At 31.8% G+C, this 18,649-nt stretch overlaps 2 protein-coding genes across 3 annotated transcripts; both read right to left on the bottom strand.

The window, feature by feature from the left end:
- Positions 1-6,504: 6,504 nt before the first annotated feature.
- LOC137820513 (uncharacterized) lies at positions 6,505-9,895 on the bottom strand. Its single transcript, XM_068624637.1, has 6 exons — positions 9,603-9,895; positions 9,023-9,307; positions 8,757-8,930; positions 8,550-8,656; positions 7,815-8,146; positions 6,505-7,409 (listed from the first exon to the last, which is right to left on the bottom strand). Exons 1-6 carry the CDS (start codon positions 9,750-9,752, stop codon positions 6,853-6,855), a joined length of 1,605 nt encoding a protein of 534 aa, XP_068480738.1. The 5' UTR covers positions 9,753-9,895; the 3' UTR covers positions 6,505-6,852.
- A 4,749-nt stretch (positions 9,896-14,644) lies between these two features.
- Positions 14,645-17,622, bottom strand: LOC137822485 (uncharacterized). Of its 2 annotated transcripts, none has more exons than XM_068627382.1 (3): positions 17,117-17,622; positions 15,387-16,778; positions 14,645-15,058 (listed from the first exon to the last, which is right to left on the bottom strand). In XM_068627382.1, exons 2-3 carry the CDS (start codon positions 16,755-16,757, stop codon positions 15,035-15,037), a joined length of 1,395 nt encoding a protein of 464 aa, XP_068483483.1. In that variant the 5' UTR covers positions 16,758-16,778; positions 17,117-17,622; the 3' UTR covers positions 14,645-15,034. The 2 variants fall into 2 exon arrangements, with proteins under 2 accessions (XP_068483483.1, XP_068483484.1); XM_068627383.1 differs by having other exon boundaries at positions 15,387-16,765; positions 17,117-17,519.
- Positions 17,623-18,649: the final 1,027 nt, after the last annotated feature.

Consider the following 18,649-nt stretch of genomic DNA (forward strand, 5'->3'; position numbering starts at 1 on the left):
AATTCCATAATGCAAAAGTTATTTCCCGAAATTCTTTTTCTGGAAGTCATTATTCCTATTCTAGAACTACCTTTCCAAAATGGATTTCACATTTTCCAATATAACTTTGGATTTTCAATTTTAGAATGCACTAAAATACCTTAAGGATTGCTTATGGAAGACAATTTTCAAAAATCTATCTCTCGTCATTTAACATCAAAATCCATATTTAATCACTACTTTTTACTTGAATCAGCTAATTCAAGCTTCTAACCCCATGACCTTCACCGTATCTCGTCGGAGCTAAACTTTACCTCCACCACCACCATCACTGGAAACCACCAATAGCCAACACCTGCACATATGCACTCCCTCCTTTCAAATAAAACATGCAAGGGAAATTATGACATTTCAAAAGATTACAAAAATGTTGGGTATGAAGTCAGGACTAATTGGGTTGGGCTGAGTAGACACCATGTTTTAGTGAGTGGGCTTAATCATTGTGTCCCTTTATTATCTCTATTTAAAGATATTATTGTACTTGTAATTGGGGTGCAACAGGATATAATGTAAACCTAATAGTTGTCTGTGTGGATGTAGGTTGCAGTTGGCGACCGAACCACGTTAAATCTTGTGTTGTTTATTTTTCTGTAGTTGATTTGTGATTGTGTGTATTGCTTCCGCGTGCGTTTTTCTCATCAAGTGGTATCAGAGCTTTGGTTCGTTTACTCACTAGAGATCCGATTAGCATAAATTAATCAACGAGACGTGAAAATTGCGGTTGGAGTCACGTCCCAAAGTTAGGGTTTCACAGAGGCGACAGTAGTGTTCCAAAGCTAGGTTTTCGCAGAGGCGGCAGCAACATCCCAAAGCTAGGGTTTCGCAGGGGTTGTAGCAAGGTCCCAAGGCTTAGGGTTTCACAGCGGTGCAAGGAGAGGCTCCCAGATCTGCTTCACAACAGCGGTGACCAGCGATGGTGGTGGTGCGAAGCGCCAATGCAGTGGGGACTGCGACCAGGTCTGTTGGTGAGTGATTTTGGGTGGTGCAATTTTTGTGGTCTTGATTTTATAAAAAAAAAGGATTGCCAAGATCTGAAATTAGTTGTACCGAGTATCTCGTCTAGTCATTTGAGATGGCAGAAGAAGGGAAGTTCTGAATTGAAAATTCGATGGTACAAATTTCAATTGGTGGAAAATGCAAATTGAGGATTTGCGAGTTCAGTTACTGAGCACATCAATAAAACGAATTCAATCTTAGCCAGACTTATGTCAGTGGGCATTAAGTTCGATGATGAAGTTCAAGCTTTACTACTGTTATTATCTTTGCCTGACAGTTGGTCCGAAATGGTTACAGTAGTTACAGTTTAGCGGGATCCGATGGATTCACTTTTGAGAAAATTCGTGATCTCATTCTTGGCGAGGATGTCAGAAGAAGGAGTTTTGGGGAATCTAGTGAATCGCTATATGTCATTAGAGGTAAGAAAAATATCAGAGATAGTGGGAGCAAGAACAAAAGAAGGAGTCAGTCAAAGACTCGGGATTGCTCAAGTGTAACATGTTGGAACTGTAAGGACGTGGGGCATTTCAGGAATCAATGCCCAAATGATAAATAAGTCAACATTGCAGAAGACTTCGCGGACGAGGACATTTTAGTCTGTTGCGCGGATAGCAGTGTGGATTCCTGGGTCATGGATTCTGAAGCATTGCAGAATCTAGTTATTGGAGACTTTGGAAAGGTAAGACTAGCAGACAGCATAACTCTTGATGTTACGGGCATGGGTGACATAGTGTTGAAGACACCAGTTGGTTTTTGGACTTTGAAGGATGTCAGAGTTGTTCCAAGCTTGACGAAAAGTTTAATTTTTGTTAGGCAGTTGGACAAACAGGGACATGAAGTGAAGTTCGGAAATTAGCAGTGGAAGGTCGTCAAGGGAAATCTTGTCATGGCCTGCGGAAGAAAGAGAGGTTCGTTGTATATAGTCGGATTACCGTGTCTGAGGGAGTGACCATCCCAGTTCAGAAGATAAACAAAGTCCGGTTCATAGAATCTCGTGGGCAGAAGAGAGTTGTCTTTACAAGAGAGAAACCCAGAGCCACAGGTCAGATTCAGGATGAACGAGCATGGAAAGGTTCAGGTAAACCAATCAGAGGTACTTGTGGCAGTGGGAGCACGGGTTGTGCTTCAGCTGAGGTTCCTAGACGACAGTGGGTTAGGAGAACCAGTATTCCAGCGGTTGAAACTTCTCCAGAAAATTTCTTGTTGAATATGGAAAGTGTTTGTTCTCAGGTTGTTCCAGGATCTGGCAGTTCCTGTAAGTGGGAGTCAGTAGGAACAGAGAACGGGAATATGGAGAGTGTTTGTTCTCAGGTTGTTCTAGGATCCGCCAGTTCCTGTAAGTGGGAGTCGGTAGGAACAGAGAACGGGTCAGTGACTGACGTGTTGAAACTCAGGGGAGTTTTAACGAAGTCTTCAAAATGATTAAGAAGACTAGTGGCAACTAGAGGTGGAACATTGATTTCCGTCGACAGATTACAGAAGTACTTGTACACAGTTGAAGCGCAGGTGAACATTGTTCCGTGACTTCAAGTGGGAGATTGTTGGGTATGAAGTCATGGCCAATTGGGTTGGGCTGACAAGACACCATGTACACAGTTGAAGCGCAGGTGAACATTGTTCCGTGACTTCAAGTGGGAGATTGTTGGGTATGAAGTCAGGACCAATTGGGTTGGGCTGAGTAGACACCATGTTTTAGTGAGTGGGCTTAATCATTATGTCCCTTTATTATCTCTATTTATCTCTATTTAAAGATATCATTGTACTTGCAATTGGGGTGCAACAGGATATAATGTAAACCTAATAGTTGCCTGTGTGGATGTAGGTTGCAGTTGGTGACCGAACCACGTTAAATCTTGTGTTGTTTATTTTTCTGTAATTGATTTGTAATTGTGTATATTGCTTCCACGTGCGTTTTTCTCGTCAAAATATGGTACCGTGCATGTCACAAATGATACAAAAGTCAAGGACTTAGCTTTGGAAAAGATTAGGGTAATGTTAACTTATGGTTAAGTTCCAATTAAAATTAATTAATTACACTAATATTATTTACAATAAGAAAATATTTGAAAACTAAATTCTAATTCTTGATTAAAACATGTTTTGATAAATATATTAATTTCACACTTTAGAACATTTAAATCACAACTCAAAATATATAATTAAACAAAAAATTTCAAGAAAGCAAATTAATTTATACATGTAAATAGATTGATTAAATTCACGCTCAAAATTAGGTAATAAACTATATACATTACAAACTTAGTGATGATAAATCATATAAATAATTTGCATTGAAATTTTTGGATGTTATAGTTATCATAAGATATACTGACATAAGAGTTATACAAGATGCCGTTAGTTACATTGATGAAAAATTACCTTATGGACATATTTCCTTACATGAAGAATAAATGGATAATTGTTGATGTTTTGTAGGTGCCTCATGTACGTAAACATTGTAGATATAACCATCAACAAGGTTTATAAATAAGGAAGTTTATGTACAATTCTAGGGGTGAAAAATTAGATATAAACACTTGAATTATGTATTGCTAATAGGTATGTCTAATGAGGTGTGTTTTGTTGTTCTCTATTCACCAACTTCATTTATTCACCAGATTATGCATATTTAATATACATAGTTTATTTAACCTTTGTGTCCTTTTCCTTATTGCTTTGAATTTTTTTAACCACTTTTATTTATTTGACACCTTCTCTTGTTTATAATTTTGAAAAAGGAAGTAATGTACAAAAAACTACTCCTCCTTATCCCATTTATCTCATTCGAAGATAAAGAAGAAGTATATTTTTTTTTATGAAGTCACTTCTGGTTTTCCCAAATGCTCTTTAACAATCACTTTTGATTATAACAAAATATTTGTCTGCATGATTACAAGGATACTTTTGATACCAATTGATGTAACAATTTGACTCTAAACCACAGGTTCAATAGAGCCCAAGACTCAAGACCGTTATGAATGTTTATTTGTGTATTTTGAAATTAGGATTTATCAAACACGATTTTCACTCAATATGAACTATCAAAACTCAAACTCATTCGATCAAAATAAAATTTAATAAGTTATAATTGAATTATAAATATTTTGATTTTGTTAGAATGTAACAACAAGTGAATCCATGCCTTAGAAACCAAAAGCAACCAATTATGTCGGTAGAAATTATTAAAAATCTATAAAACGTTATTGGAATGCTTTATCCCTTGAAGGAAGAGTGGATGAACAAGTAAAAAAAAATCAAGAACAATAAAATACAAAAGGTGGAAGAGGATAGAAGAATACACTACTTCATTAAGAGAAAGATAAGTGCAAACAAAAAAATCACCACTTAAATTTAGAAAATCTAAGATAAGATTCATGAAAAGATGTACATACATTTAGATAACTCACACAATAGAGAAAAAGCTCTTCAAACTTCTATTTTTATTTCAGGAGTTATTATACAAATAAGAGGATACATGTTTATAAACACTAGCTATGAAATAGAAAGAGTTAAAGACTTGTTTGGTTGTTGCATACACATTTCTAAACAAGACCTTTGCATGGAATATGAAAAGTCTATGAATTTTTTTGTAGGTACACCTACCTTCCAAACAAGGGCATTTTTTAAAGACCATCCTTGCAAACTAACAAGTGCAATAAAATAAAATTCTGTTTTAAAGAAAGAGAATAATTTTTTTACATTTTTATTTACAAATAGATTTGAAGAAATAGATAGAGAATCTTTTTAATATTCTCTTCTAATTTTTCATGCATTCCTTTTGTGAGTGTTTCTCTACTGTCTTGATATTGTCTTTTAAGTTCTTTATTTCTTCTCTATTTTTCTCTTATGGTAACTTCTCCAATGTATTTATGTCTTTTAAGAAAATGGTATTGATTTGTGTAATATTTAAAGATAAAATCTCTTTATGCTTATATAATAATCACTTAATCTCTTGCACATCTATTACTTTAAACGGGGTGTGAGACTTCATTACGCCTAAAATTAACATTTTAACTTAAATTAGCCTTATTCTAATATCCAAACAAAATAAATTAAGTTATCTTCCTTTGCGAAAGTTAACTTTTTTTTTATATAAGAGACTTTCTTCTATATTATTTATATTTTTATATTCTTTATCTTATATTCTTAAGGAATATTTTCCAATTTCTTTTTTTATTAAAGACTCTAGTTTCATAATTATATCACTTCTTAATAGTCTAATCCTCTTTAGTTTAAGGTTTTTCAAGATGATTCTAATAATATAATTAATCTCTTTTGTCTATCATTAGTAGAGGACTGAACTTTTCTCATATTATTTTTCAAGATTAGGTCTTCTAATCTTTAAAGAATTTTTTTCTAAAACTTTTTTATTTTTTAAATTCGAAGGTTTTTTTTTTCTTTTTCTTTCTTTTCAAAATTTAAACTGAGATTTTTAAAGTTCTCTTTTAAATGGTTAGACTCATTATTTAATATTTTTTTAGTGATGTCTAGCAAATGTTCTTTACAGTGAGTGTCATTTAATCAAACAAACGGGTGTCTTAAATATTAGGTCTCTTTCGACAAAAAAAAATTATCTCTTTCATTTTCAATAAATTTGAAATAAAAAATATGATTTTCTAAATTGATTAATATTTAAAAAAATAAAATTTAAATAGAAACAACTTAATTATTAATAGGATGATTTTGAATCAAGTAATTCAATTACATGCAAACACCCCATTTGTTTAAAAAGATACATCAATTTATCTGAAATTAACACATAATTCTTCACTAAAAGGGTTAAATACGTTTATACAATGATGAAACATACATCAACTAAACAGCTTACAACAATTATAGAAACAAATATAATAATTTTTTTTTTCAAATAGATTTGTAAATTACATATCAAATGTATGAACCAATTGATTTGTTTCGTTCACCTTAAATAAATTTAAGTTAAATCTGAATAAACTAATTATTTTAATTTTAGTTTTCGGAACAATCAGATTGATTCCAACTAATTAAAATAAACCTAATGGCAGTCCTGTTTATTTAGTCCCACAATTTTAGGCCAATTTGCTGGGCTTATTTTTAAAAGGTTTTTTTTTAATAAAGTGAACAATTTTTTATTTCTTTGTACTTATCAAATATACTTAATTTAAAATTATATAATACTTTGCCTTTTTAAATAAGCAAATTCTACCTGCTTCTAAATATAGTGATTTAAAAATATACTAATCACTGAAATACTTATTTTATGTTTAGAGAATCTGCCCTAGGGTAAACAAGCTATTAATCCTTCGGTTCAAAGTCCCAGCTGAAACAAATCATTCGTTTTAATGTTCAATCAATTTTCCACTATCCGTTTGGGCAAAATAATCACAAAACTAAGGTAAAGAATTTGTAAAGCCAGAAACTCTAGAGAATGGTGAATAATGAGACACTCCTATTTTGTATTTACAGACTGAGATTGGCAGTACGATAGTATGAGCTGAAGCTTAACTGTATTCCATGGAAAGAGACGAATAGCATCCATAAATAATAGCTGATTCAAGGGGCAACACATGATTTTACTTACAAGTAGACAACTGTGCATAACACCCAGAAATAGAACTTTTAAAAACAAATACAGAGCTAATACATCTACTTGACAATTTTTTACATGGGCACTACTTGGATTCTTCATTAAAACAACTTTTCCAAATCCAAGTGGTTCCCAGGGTAGAAATTAAACCTGCACTGTCTACAACAAAGACACGACATACTCCCTATGCAGCTAATCACTGCTAGGTAGCTCCGTACTTGCCAATTTTGAAAGTCCGAATAAGAGAACAACTAACTGGCATGACTGTCGCCATCCTCTTCTGATATGTTAAACAAGAACTTTGGAAGAGATGTGATTCTAGGAAGGTGGAGAAGCAAATCACTAAACGAGTCTTTCCTAGACATGCCTAGTGCTTGCTTGCCACCAGAAACATCCCTTAATTCCTCCTCGGCAGGTTTGACATCTTTTCCTTCATCAGGTCCTTCAACAGTACTATCTTCAGCAAAATGAGAATTCTGCACTGTTACAGGGTCTTTCTGCAGAAGACAGCAGAGAGAATTAACCCTTGACATGAGTGATTTTTCATCAGAAGTTGCTGCAGCCTGATTATCATTAAGAAGATGTTGTGCAATATCTTCCAGGATCTCCTTATACTCTGTTCCTCCATCAGAGAACGGTGGATTCCCAGAGGTTATTTGCTCTGACAGACAAAGTTCAATTTGACCAATAAAATCACTAACAGACATAGAAGGTCGCAGTCCAGGAAGGTTTATCTGATCCCTACTTCTTGGGCCCTTGGAATCAGTTTCGGAGCTTGTACTCCCTTCAATTGAACTACAGTCCATGACTTGTACGCAAAATGGAAACAATTAAAACAATTAAGCCAAAGAGCACCAGAAAAATCATGAGATTGACAAATACATTAATTAATATCTAAAAATGAAAAAACATGGACTGCCAAATAAACAACAGAAATGACTAATCAATCAAATTCAACTATAGAGACAGAATTCATGTTCAGGAAATTCTCATCATATTCGATTGGAATACTAGGGAGAGACAGAAATGGAAAACCAATGCCGAATATTCCGGGATGCACCCCAATGTGAACAGCACATTAGTAACCTTTGTATGGAAGTGTGCCCTTTCATCTTTATTAAAACATCTGTTTTCTTTTTATTTTTACTTTTTTGGGGGAAAGTGGGTGGGTCTGAAACAGAAGGCAGAGTGAGCTTAGTTCTTATATTAATACCTGAACTGGGTGAGGATGCATCTTGCGGGAGACTATCCATCGTGATTCCAGGTGGATCATTGTGTTCAATCTTAAATGATGATGACATGGATGCCACAGGTGATCCACTGTCTTGAAAACAAGATGTGGAGGATCCTTTACCACTGACTTGATTCTGATCAAGATCTTTTGAATTGTCCGGGTCCTCAAAAGCAGCAGGTTGTTGGTCAAAATGTGGTGACTCCAAAATTATCTCTGGCTGTTGACTTAAGAAATTAAGGCGCATGTCACACTGGATAAGTTTTTCAAAATGTTTCGTCAACAGCCCTTGTGGACATTGCAAAAAGTGCAGCCTACAAAAACCACAATATCATATTTTCAGACATCATAAGATCCTAAAAACATTAAAACTTCACCGAGAATTAAATTTCTGCCAAACTTAACATCATTCCCTGCTCCAAAAAATAAATCAAGTTAAAAGATTAAAAATGCTCCAAAATATACATAATGAGTACTCTGGATTCAACAAAATACAAAACAGGCACTTGACCTCACTTGCTCAATTACTTGAGTACACTTCACACTATAATGTAATGCCTTCTCAAATTTCCCAGCAGCAAATGTTAAGAATATATTTATTGAAATGCTATATGTTTCATCACAATTTATGATAAATGAATAAAACCATCAAGCTTTTCAAAGGCCAAAAGCTGAACCCACATCCACATATCAGAAGAAAACAGTGAAAGAATATACCTATGTTTGCTAGACTGTCCATCAGTAAAATCCGCCGTAGCCTGCCATAGTGTATGCTTTCTAGGCTGAGGATTAGTTTCCCGGAAGTAAAGAGGCTGTCTAGCAAGCTGAGAAACAAATTAAAACACCATACACTTAACTCTAGTCCATACATATAGACATATGCTTCATAAAGAACTATTCGAGCAGCTAAAAGAAATAAATTACCACAACAGTCAATGTACTAGGCCCATCATCAGGACAATGTGCCTTAAGTGCAGCGATATCTGACCATTGAATTTCTATTTTACTCTTTAGACCACCTTCAAGAACTTCCCAGACAAGTTTATGTTTAGCAAAGTAACACTTTGCCACCAAGTCACCTTCATATCTCGATTTATACTGCCAAAAAATAGAACCTTCAGCCAGTCAAAGTCGATCAACAAAAATCCAGTTCCTAAACATAACAGCGACACAACGAATCTCAAACATACCTCCCACGAACCAATCCTCAGAAGCAAAGCCGGAAAATTTGAAGCTTTAAGCTTGTCAGCAGCTGCAGAAGCAGCAGAAGCAGCAGCAGTAGCAGCCCTGCTCTCCCTTTTGACTCCAGGGCTTAAATTTTCGTCTTGCTGCACAGTTCCCTGAGAAAGCTTCATCTGAATCAAATCCAACAGAGAAGGGCTCTTTCTCAGGCGCAAACCCAAAGGGCTCGGCTCGTCGAGAATATTTAGATTGGAAGGAGAACTGACAGAAGCATCGCTGGAAGCACTCCATTGCTACATGATTGGTCAGACAAACAACACAAAATTTCAACCTCTCCATGTAAACATAACAAAGCGCTTGATCTCTGATTTGAGGAAAATTACAGTTAGGCAATTCAGATGACATGTAAATTAATGCAGCTTCTGAGTCTCGCGAATAGCAATTGGCAGCACAAAAGAGGGATTTTAACACGAGAGAACAAACAAACAAACAAATAAAAAAATCTTTTGAAAGCAAGTTAGATCACTAAAAACGCGATCTAGCGATTGAAAGGGTGATAGATAGTTAGATAAATAGGTTAGAAAATACCTGAGACGAGGGTTTGTGACGCTTGTTGAAGGGGCCATGCTCTTCTTCCAGTGGGTCCTCCACGATCTCCAACTTCACATGGTTCTTGTTCTTCCCATCACCACACGAAATCGATTCGGGCTTCCCAGAATTCTTCATGAGCTGAACCATTAACACTACTGAATTGAAATCGAAGACGGAGAAGAAGGTGTTGGAGATGCCGGAAACCCTAATTGCAAAGGAAGAGTAGCGATGGGCTGGGCTGGGCTTCCCCTTCCAAATGCTTGTTCGTTGAGGAAGAAAATGGTGTCTATATCCACGTAATATTTATTTCCTTTTCTATTTAAATTAGTTTTACAAAACATAAATTTTTTAAATATATGAATCATCATATTATAATTAAAATTTATATGTATTTTTAAATATAGAAAAATATTACAAATCTATAATACATTACTAATAACTAATATTGTGATGTAAAAAATTAGACATTGATAATTTAATTAGTTTTTTAAAATATTAAAATTTAATTTATATATAAACAAAAAAAATATATATCGAGAAAATTTCTAAAAATATTATTTTTGAAGAAAAATATTCATATTTTGGTTAAGGAATAATTTTTTAAAATGATCATTTAATATTTATTATGTTTTAAAATTAATAACATTATATAAGAATTAATCATGCTATAAAAATATTAAATGACAATTATTGTTAAACTATAAATTTTAATTCATTGATCATTAATAATTAATGAATTTTATAAAAACATTGTGACTTGAATTTAATATATTATGCTTCTTAGATAATTCAATTAATGCTTATTATTATTTTTTTCATTGAAAAAGGTTAACTTTTACTTTTGGATAAGGATTCTCACTCCTACAAAAGATACCATGTATATGATAGGGAAGATATTGATATTGAGTATTATATGAGAATTTCTATTTCTATTTATTTAGTGAAATGAATATTGTTGGCTATAATAAAAGGTGAGTTGAATATTAAGATAGATATTTAGATTGGGTGGAGATTAATTATATATTTGATTTTTGATTTTGTAAAAAAAAAAGATTGTTCAATTTTTTAATGAAATTAATGTATTTTATGTTATTGTTGAACTTATATGTAACTTAGGGACTGTAATTTTTTGTACATTTGACTGATGAATAAATCTTAATTTTCTCTTAGAAATTTAATACAACAACTAATGTAGTATTAATTGATTTATTTTAAATGGTAGTTGAAGTGTTTTGAAATATTCATTTTTTTTTATTTCAATAGTGTAATACATCAAGTATCAACTTAAATTTTAAAGAATTTTTTATTTACAAGTATTTTATTTTTGTTTCAATGAATTTGTTTGACAGTTTTGTCTTTGTTGTTATATTTGATTTTTTACTGTAACAAAAGACTTTGTACAAATTTTTTTGACAAAATTAATGCATTTTAAATTGTTGGTATGTATGTACCCTACAAATTGTAATTGCTGTACATTTGATTGATAAATGAATTTTAATTTTTTTTCTTGGAAATTTAATACAACCATTAATGTGGTATTAATTGCTTTATTGAATATTGAATGGTAGTCGAATAGTTTTGAAATATTAATTATTTTTTATTTTATTAATGTAATGCATTAAGTATTATCTTATATTTTCATAAATTTTTTATTTACAATTATTTCATTTTGTTTTGAGGTATATACGAAGTTTTGTTAGATTTAATCTAGCTACTTCATGTCATGTATTTAGATTAATGTGAAATATTATCAAATTTTTATGAACATAAGATTTTTTTTTTAATATGTATTAATTGAGTACAAAAACATATTTTTTTAAATGAGATCACATAACACCTTTTATAAAAAAAAAAGTGAGATATATATGTATGATAAAATTATGCTTAGTGAATTCAAATTCGCTAAGTAAAATTTTTCAGATTCGGAAAAATATCATCATTTACCTTAGGACTTTGAACATTACTTTGTACACTTTAAGTCATTTTTCATTTTTTACATTTTACTTGATTCCTAGAATTCTATTTTCTCTCTACTTTCTTGCTCTTTAAAAAGAAATTCAAAAGCATTTTTACTTTATGTAATTTACAAAGTTTAAGCACTCTTAATTCAATTAATCCACTTCATCTTTCAATTGGTTCATTCTTCTCTACTTTCTCTTTACTTTCCAATAATGCAATAACTTTATGCACTTTATTGCTTTTGCATTAGCTTTCTTATTTTCTAGTTTGATTCTGAGTTCCTTAGCTGAGATTTGGTTTTCTACTATTCTAATTGTAATTATTTCAATGTTGTTGATATGTAATTGGATTTGTTTGACCAAGAGTTTTTTTTTTAATTTCTATCATGAATTGAAATGATACAAATTTAATGTAAAAGAAAATCTCTTCTTTTCTTTGCTTTGGTGTATCTAAAATCTTGGTCCACCAATTAACAACTTTTTATAAGGTTAGTATTTTTATTTTTCCCTTTTAGCATAATTATATTAAATTTATATTTTGTATATTTGAAATATTATTTTCATATAAACAAATTTAAATTTTCCATAATTTTTTTACTTACATGAGGGAAGTAAAGTTGATTTTACAAAGTAAGTTACACATTAAATTAATAATTAAAATTATTACCTATAATTTATTGTAAAAATAGGGTGTTACAAGTGTTTTGCCTTTTAGGAATTTTGCTTTTGAAGGTTTTAAAAAGATAAGGTTACATTTCTTGTTTTTCTTTCTTTAGGTTTCCACGTAGAGTTTCCTATTACAAGTGACATCAATTGTTCAATGACATATACTAGGTGGGTCAAGTCACAATTGAATCGTGACACTTGTACTGTTGTGCTCTTAAGTAGAAAGAATTGTGTTTTGACTATCAGTTATAACTTTTAACCTTATAGTAAGTGTTTGATCCAAAAATAGGTATTAGAATCAATGTCACAAGTTCGATTTCCAATGGAACAATTGTTTAAGGGGACATTGTTGCAGGTTGCACAATTGTCTTGTGGCGTAGGCCAGGTGGGCTAAGTCACAATCGAAGAGTTCAATTCTTAGTGGGACAATTGTTGATGGGGGAGATTGCTGAAAGTGACATCAATTGTCTAGTGATGTATGTTAGGTTGGACAAGTCACAATTGAATCGTAGTGTCTAAGTTTTTACGCTCTTAAGTATAAATAGTGTACCACTATAACAATGTTTTTCATTTTCCTTCATATAATGTCTCGTATGGTAACAATCCAATGTTGATGTGAAAGTTATTTTTTTATGTGAATTTGACCAAAGGTAAGCACTCGTCTTATACCCTTTGTTGTTCGATAACATATGCTCGTAGTAAAACTTCCAATGATTGCATTGATCTTTTTATTTGCCTGTTAATTTGTGGATAGTAATTTGAGTCAAACTTTAGCTTAGTTTTAAAACTTTTCCAAAATTTTGAAATAATTCATGTTTCTCCATTTAACATAGTGCTTGTAGAAATTTCATGTAGCAAAACAATTTCTTTGATATACAACTATACAAGTTTCTCCAATTTGCATCTCATGTTGATTGAAGAAAAATAAATGGTATTCGTTTATGAATCTATAACCACACATAATATGTCACAATTATACTTAGATCTTGGTAGACTACACTCAAAATTTCTTAAAATTCTATCCCACTTCCACTTCATAATTAAGGAAATCATTGATAATTTTCAATATATCCAAATATGAACTTTTCAGGTCGAACTTTTATTGTCAAATTAAGATCCCTAAATTTTTGTATTTGCTACCATTCTTTGACTTCCATGGTACATATGTGAGGTGATTTTTTTCTTAGCCCCATTTTAACTTTTCCAAAATGATAAAACAACCCAAAATTATAATCTTTGAGAATTTTCAATCATCTCTTTTATTGCATATGTTAGTTTCTTTAATTTTTAAGTGCAAAGACCACAACTAGTTTCAAATTACATTAGATAGTTTGCTTCATATGAACGTAATTATCTTGAAGCATATGCAACAATGAGTGGTTTTTGCATCAATATGCAACCTAATCCTAAAATAGAAAAAAAGTCAAGAAAAATCTTTGAAAAAAACTAGAACTTTTACGCAATGAATGTTCTTATCATACAAGCCAATTCACATCAATATTGCACAATTATAAGCCAAATAAGACCACCTTTACTAATAGATGCTATTCGACTTTCACTCCATATAAGGTCATAATTTTTTGTACAAATTTTTTATTTCGAATTTTTATTAATAAATTGGTACTTATTTTAATTCAAACTTTGACCATTAAACTAGTTTTAGTCACTAACGTGATACCTCAAGATTCTGAATCTCATTCCTCATATTTCATTTTACATAATACTCCATTAAAATGCATCCATATACATTATTTAACTCAATTAAAACCAAGAAAAAAATTATAAAAAAAGATGGTCACCTAAACTATCTTAAGTGATATCTCGTAAAAGGAATTATATATTAACCAAACAATTAAGATCATATCTGAAAAAAAGGCATGTATTATTTGCTATGATTTAAAAATAAATCAATCAATTTTTTCAAATTATTAAAGAAAAATTTGTGCATCGGGTTCACCAAGTAGTTTATTAGAAGATTGTAATAAATTCTTCAATAGTGATGATGTTAATCTATTGAAAAGGAAAAGAAAATGATGAGCTTCTTGGTTGATTAAAACTCAAATTATTTAGCCTTCTTTTATTGGTAATTGGAAAGCTTTTCAGCCATTAAAATGAACTGTGATTTATATATATCTCAAGAATATCATCATTTTATTTCAAGGGCGTGACATGCTGTGATTTAAGTTTTTCTTTTAAAAAATAAAAAATCTAATTTAAAATTGTGTAACAACTTTAATTTAGAGATTATAATCTAATGATAAAATAATCTTTAATTTTTGGTCAAATTGATTTTTAAAAATATATTTTAATAACATGGTCTAATTGTAGGACTTCTTACTTATTCAGTACTTAAAATAGTCTTTTAAAAACTGAATTAACTATCATAATCAAACTTGTTAATATTTAACAAAAGGGTGAAACTGAAGTGAGAAATGCCATAAACATTCCCTTCCTTGATAAACATACACAAACAGAGTAATTAAGGGCATTCATTTACATCTACTTCCATATAACACTGATCATACAGTATCATTTTTGCACTATAGAAAGTTTTCAATCTAATAGCTATGATTGCCAAAATCTCAATCTCAAGAAGAAAGAAGACAAGGGAAACAAACTTTCAATTTGTGTTCATACTAGTGTATATCACATCTGTTGGTAACAATTCAAATCAGAGGATCTAATTCTATCTTCTTGTAACAACTCCACTACCCCTCAAAAAAATTCCTGTGTATACAAACCGTATGTACATGTAATGCAGTGAGTTGATTGATCGTCTAAGATGGTCATTCTGCAGGTACTTCTTCAAAGCCAAAAGTGCAACATTGCCTGTTCATAGAAATTTACTATCATTAGTTCTTATTTGAAGTTTAAGAGCACAAATAATTCAAAGCTTCATCAACAGTACCCCATGATCATCACAATCACACTAATGTACAAACAATATCTGATACCATATAAAATTCATGCGTACCATATTCAGAGATTGAAAGAGAAACAAAATTTCAAATATTATTAAGATTAACAATAGAGATAAGGCTAATAGTAATACAAAGGTAGAGTGTACACCACAGAGAATCAAAGAAAAACTCAGGCAAACACCCACCATTTTTGTTCCTTTCAAAAGTCAAGGGAAAAAGCACGAAATTATATCTACCTCTTGGAGAGAAACCAAAGATACATCGTCCTTAGGAGCAGCTTTTTTGGTTTTCAAGCCTCTTATCTCTGATTGTATTGTTTGGAGTTGACTTTGTATGTTATTTAACAGCCTCAACTGTTCTTCCCCATTCCTTTCATGGGTAATCTCTTGCTTCGCACTAACTCTCCCCCTCTCAAGCCTCTCAATTCTCTGTTTCAGCTTATGAAACCCTGATTGAGAATTGCAAACCTCGCTCATCCCTTCTTTTTTATGCTCACTGACAGTCATCATCATAACTGTAGGACAAGGAGTTTTGATTTCACTATGCACTTTAAACATACTCTTTTTCTTTTCTGCGCCAAGTTTAACAGGTCTTTCAACCATTTCCTCAGAATCTGGTTTTGTTAATCTCTTCTCTGCATCCAAATTCCATTTCTTAACCTTTTTTCCCAGGTGTTCACTGTCTTCATGCTTTTTACTAGTTTGTGGGACTTCAAACACATCATGGACATTATGCAAGCAAGGAGAATCATTATCAACTCCTCCATTATGGGTACTTTCACCTTGACTCACTTCAATGTTATTAGAGAGCAACCTGTCAATGCTAGCCTGCGATACAATTGAAGAGGACCTCCTTCTTCTACTACTCAAATTTGCACTCTTTTCTCCTTCAGCACAATCTGAAATGACCTTCACTTGTTCATTCAACTCCTTTATCTGGTTAAAATAAGAATCCAGATTTCCACTGCCACATGAAAAGTCAACAGTCTTTCTTGTCAAATCCAAGCTAGGTTGAGCTACTTCCTTGCCAGTATTCTCCTCCACTATTATCTTAGGAATCACATCAAGAACTGGACTAGGTGATCTTTCCATGGTAGCAGCTCTCAGGGAATTCAGCAACTGAAGTGTGGGCATTGAATGTAGCCTTCTAACAGTGCTACTCTGACCCCCATTTTCTCCATTTCTTTTATCACTTCTATTCGGAAACAGATCTTCTTGGAACTCAAACTCATTAACACTAAGCTCACATCCCAAGCTCAAGAGTTTGTGTCTGTAAGCCTGGACTTGAAATTCGAGAGACACAATTAACATTTCCTTCTGATACATAAGTTCCTCAAAAGCCTCGAGAGAGGCCTCAGCATGGCCTATCTTCTCTTCTGCCACCCTCTTGTAGTGACTTGCCTCCATCTTCACCACAGCCTTCTCTCCCTGCAAACGCAGTATCATGTCCAGTGCTTCACTCGTTGCAGTAGCTGAAGCTTCTCTTTCCTCATCCAACTCAGCATATAGCTTTTCCAGAAGTTGCTGCTGGGCACGAAGTGTCTCCTTCATTGCCGTTTGTTCACTTTTAGTACGAGATATCGCAGAATACCTTATGCTTTCTGCCATTCCAAAACCTGCTTATTGAACCTATCACCAATTATCAAGTACAGCACAACCACCCTTCAATTAACAATCATCAAAGAATGATAGGTGGAAAAGATTGTTATTTTTTCTTCAATCAATGCATCTAAGGCAATTGTCATTAAAAGATCAATTTCAAAACCCAAGAAAATGAAGAAAGCTAGTTTTGAAATTCTAATACTCCACGTGCCGTGTCTCAGAAACAGAACAATAATCGAAATTTCGAGCCTTAAATAAAATACTATTTGCCAAATTCCAGCACTATTACATACAAAGAAGAAGAAGATCAATTAAAATATATATCACAACAAAGAACAAATCGATGACAGAAAGCAACCACTTACCAGTTACCACAACAGAATCTCAACCGAACCAAAATTCAGGAATCAGATTGTGAGACAGAAGAGAGTAAGCGCGAACGGGATCTTGTAGTAAAAGGGTGTTTTGGTCCGAAACAAAAGGAAGGTGAAAAACTTCAGAAACACATGAAGAAGATGATTGGTTTGCTTAGAAAGGGGAGAATTGGAGTGTAAAACTGTATACACTTTTCAAACAAGAACAAAGACATAACACCACACGGAGAATTTATGGACTTTCCAATGAAATGGGACACACATGAAAATCTCGCAAAGAATCTGATGCAGAATTGGGTCAGAAATTTGGAAGACCCTCTCACTCAGTGTGTGCACAATCGTCACAAAAAGTAAAAAAGCGAGGTTTTTGTGTTGGGTTTTGTTATACGTGCACGAGTTGCACTGAGTCACGCGCACAGCAGAAAAAGGACAGAGTGTGGCTTTCTGTTTCCAGATACGCGCATAAGACAAAGTCAAGGTTTACGAAGCTTCTCCCAGTGCTTTGTTTCACTGCCTACTAATATTTATTATTATATTTATTCATAGTTTAAACTTTAAATTATATTTATAGTAAAAAAATTATTAAAATTGATTATTGTTATTTTTTCCGTGGTTACTTATAATGTAGATTAAAATTTTATATTAATTTATTAATGATATGAATGTTATAATATTATAATATATTTCACACTTAAAAATTTACCTTTTAAGTAAAAAAATATTAATAAAAATATATTTTAATAGTTTATTTATTATAAGTAATTAAGAGATTTAAAGTTTGAATTAAATAATAATAATTTCAGAACTATGAAAAACAAAACCAAAATTCTAATTCTGAAATACATTATATTTTCTTAAATTATACTAAAATTTCACTGTTTTTTAAAATTCTATCAAAATCTTCCATTTTGTTTTAAAAACATTACGTGTTTTTCATTTCTTTTTAACATTACATTTATACTTCATTGATAATTAATCATTTTTCATTTCCTTGTAGTGAGTGGGAAATGGATTCTGATTTTTTCGGAATCTTCCAGCGTTCTTGGCGTTACTTCTCTTTTTATATTTGGTTTGATTGAGAAAAAAAAAATAGTGGGAGTTGAAACCGAAAGAACAGGAAATTGTTTTATTGAAAAGAAGTAATTGAAAACATAAAAATAAAAGGAAAACAAAAAATATTTATTATTTTTGTTTAATAATACTAATAATTTTTATTTATTAACAATATTTTATTATTATTATTATATAAACGCGTCTGTGTACTTGCATTTTTTATTTTTTTTTAATGTATATTTATATTTTATTTTTATTATTATGTATCTAATATTTTATTTTATAATTATTCTGTTTTTTATTTTTCTTATTAATGTTATTATTATTATGTATCAATATTTTTTATTTTTATTGATTTAACTATTCATCAAATCTATAGAAGTTTGATTTTAATTAGTATTTCAAACTAAAAGAAACTTAGGTCTTAATTAATACATTATTTTAGTGATTATAGTAATATTTAAATTTTTA

The sequence above is a fragment of the Phaseolus vulgaris genome, chromosome 9, assembly GCF_000499845.2.
Source record: "Phaseolus vulgaris cultivar G19833 chromosome 9, P. vulgaris v2.0, whole genome shotgun sequence".
NCBI classification, from domain to species: Eukaryota; Viridiplantae; Streptophyta; class Magnoliopsida; order Fabales; family Fabaceae; genus Phaseolus; species Phaseolus vulgaris.

Coding starts and splice junctions, on each gene's coding strand:
- LOC137820513 (XM_068624637.1), bottom strand. CDS start 9,752: ATGGTTCAGCTCATGAAGAATTCTGGGAAGCCCGAATCGATTTCGTGT. Junction 9,308..9,602: donor GTCACAAACCCTCGTCTCAG/GTATTTTCTAAC, acceptor CCAATCATGTAG/CAATGGAGTGCTTCCAGCGA. Junction 8,931..9,022: donor TGAGGATTGGTTCGTGGGAG/GTATGTTTGAGA, acceptor ATTTTTTGGCAG/TATAAATCGAGATATGAAGG.
- LOC137822485 (XM_068627382.1), bottom strand. CDS start 16,757: ATGGCAGAAAGCATAAGGTATTCTGCGATATCTCGTACTAAAAGTGAA. Junction 15,059..15,386: donor CTTTGGTTTCTCTCCAAGAG/GTAGATATAATT, acceptor TTCTATGAACAG/GCAATGTTGCACTTTTGGCT.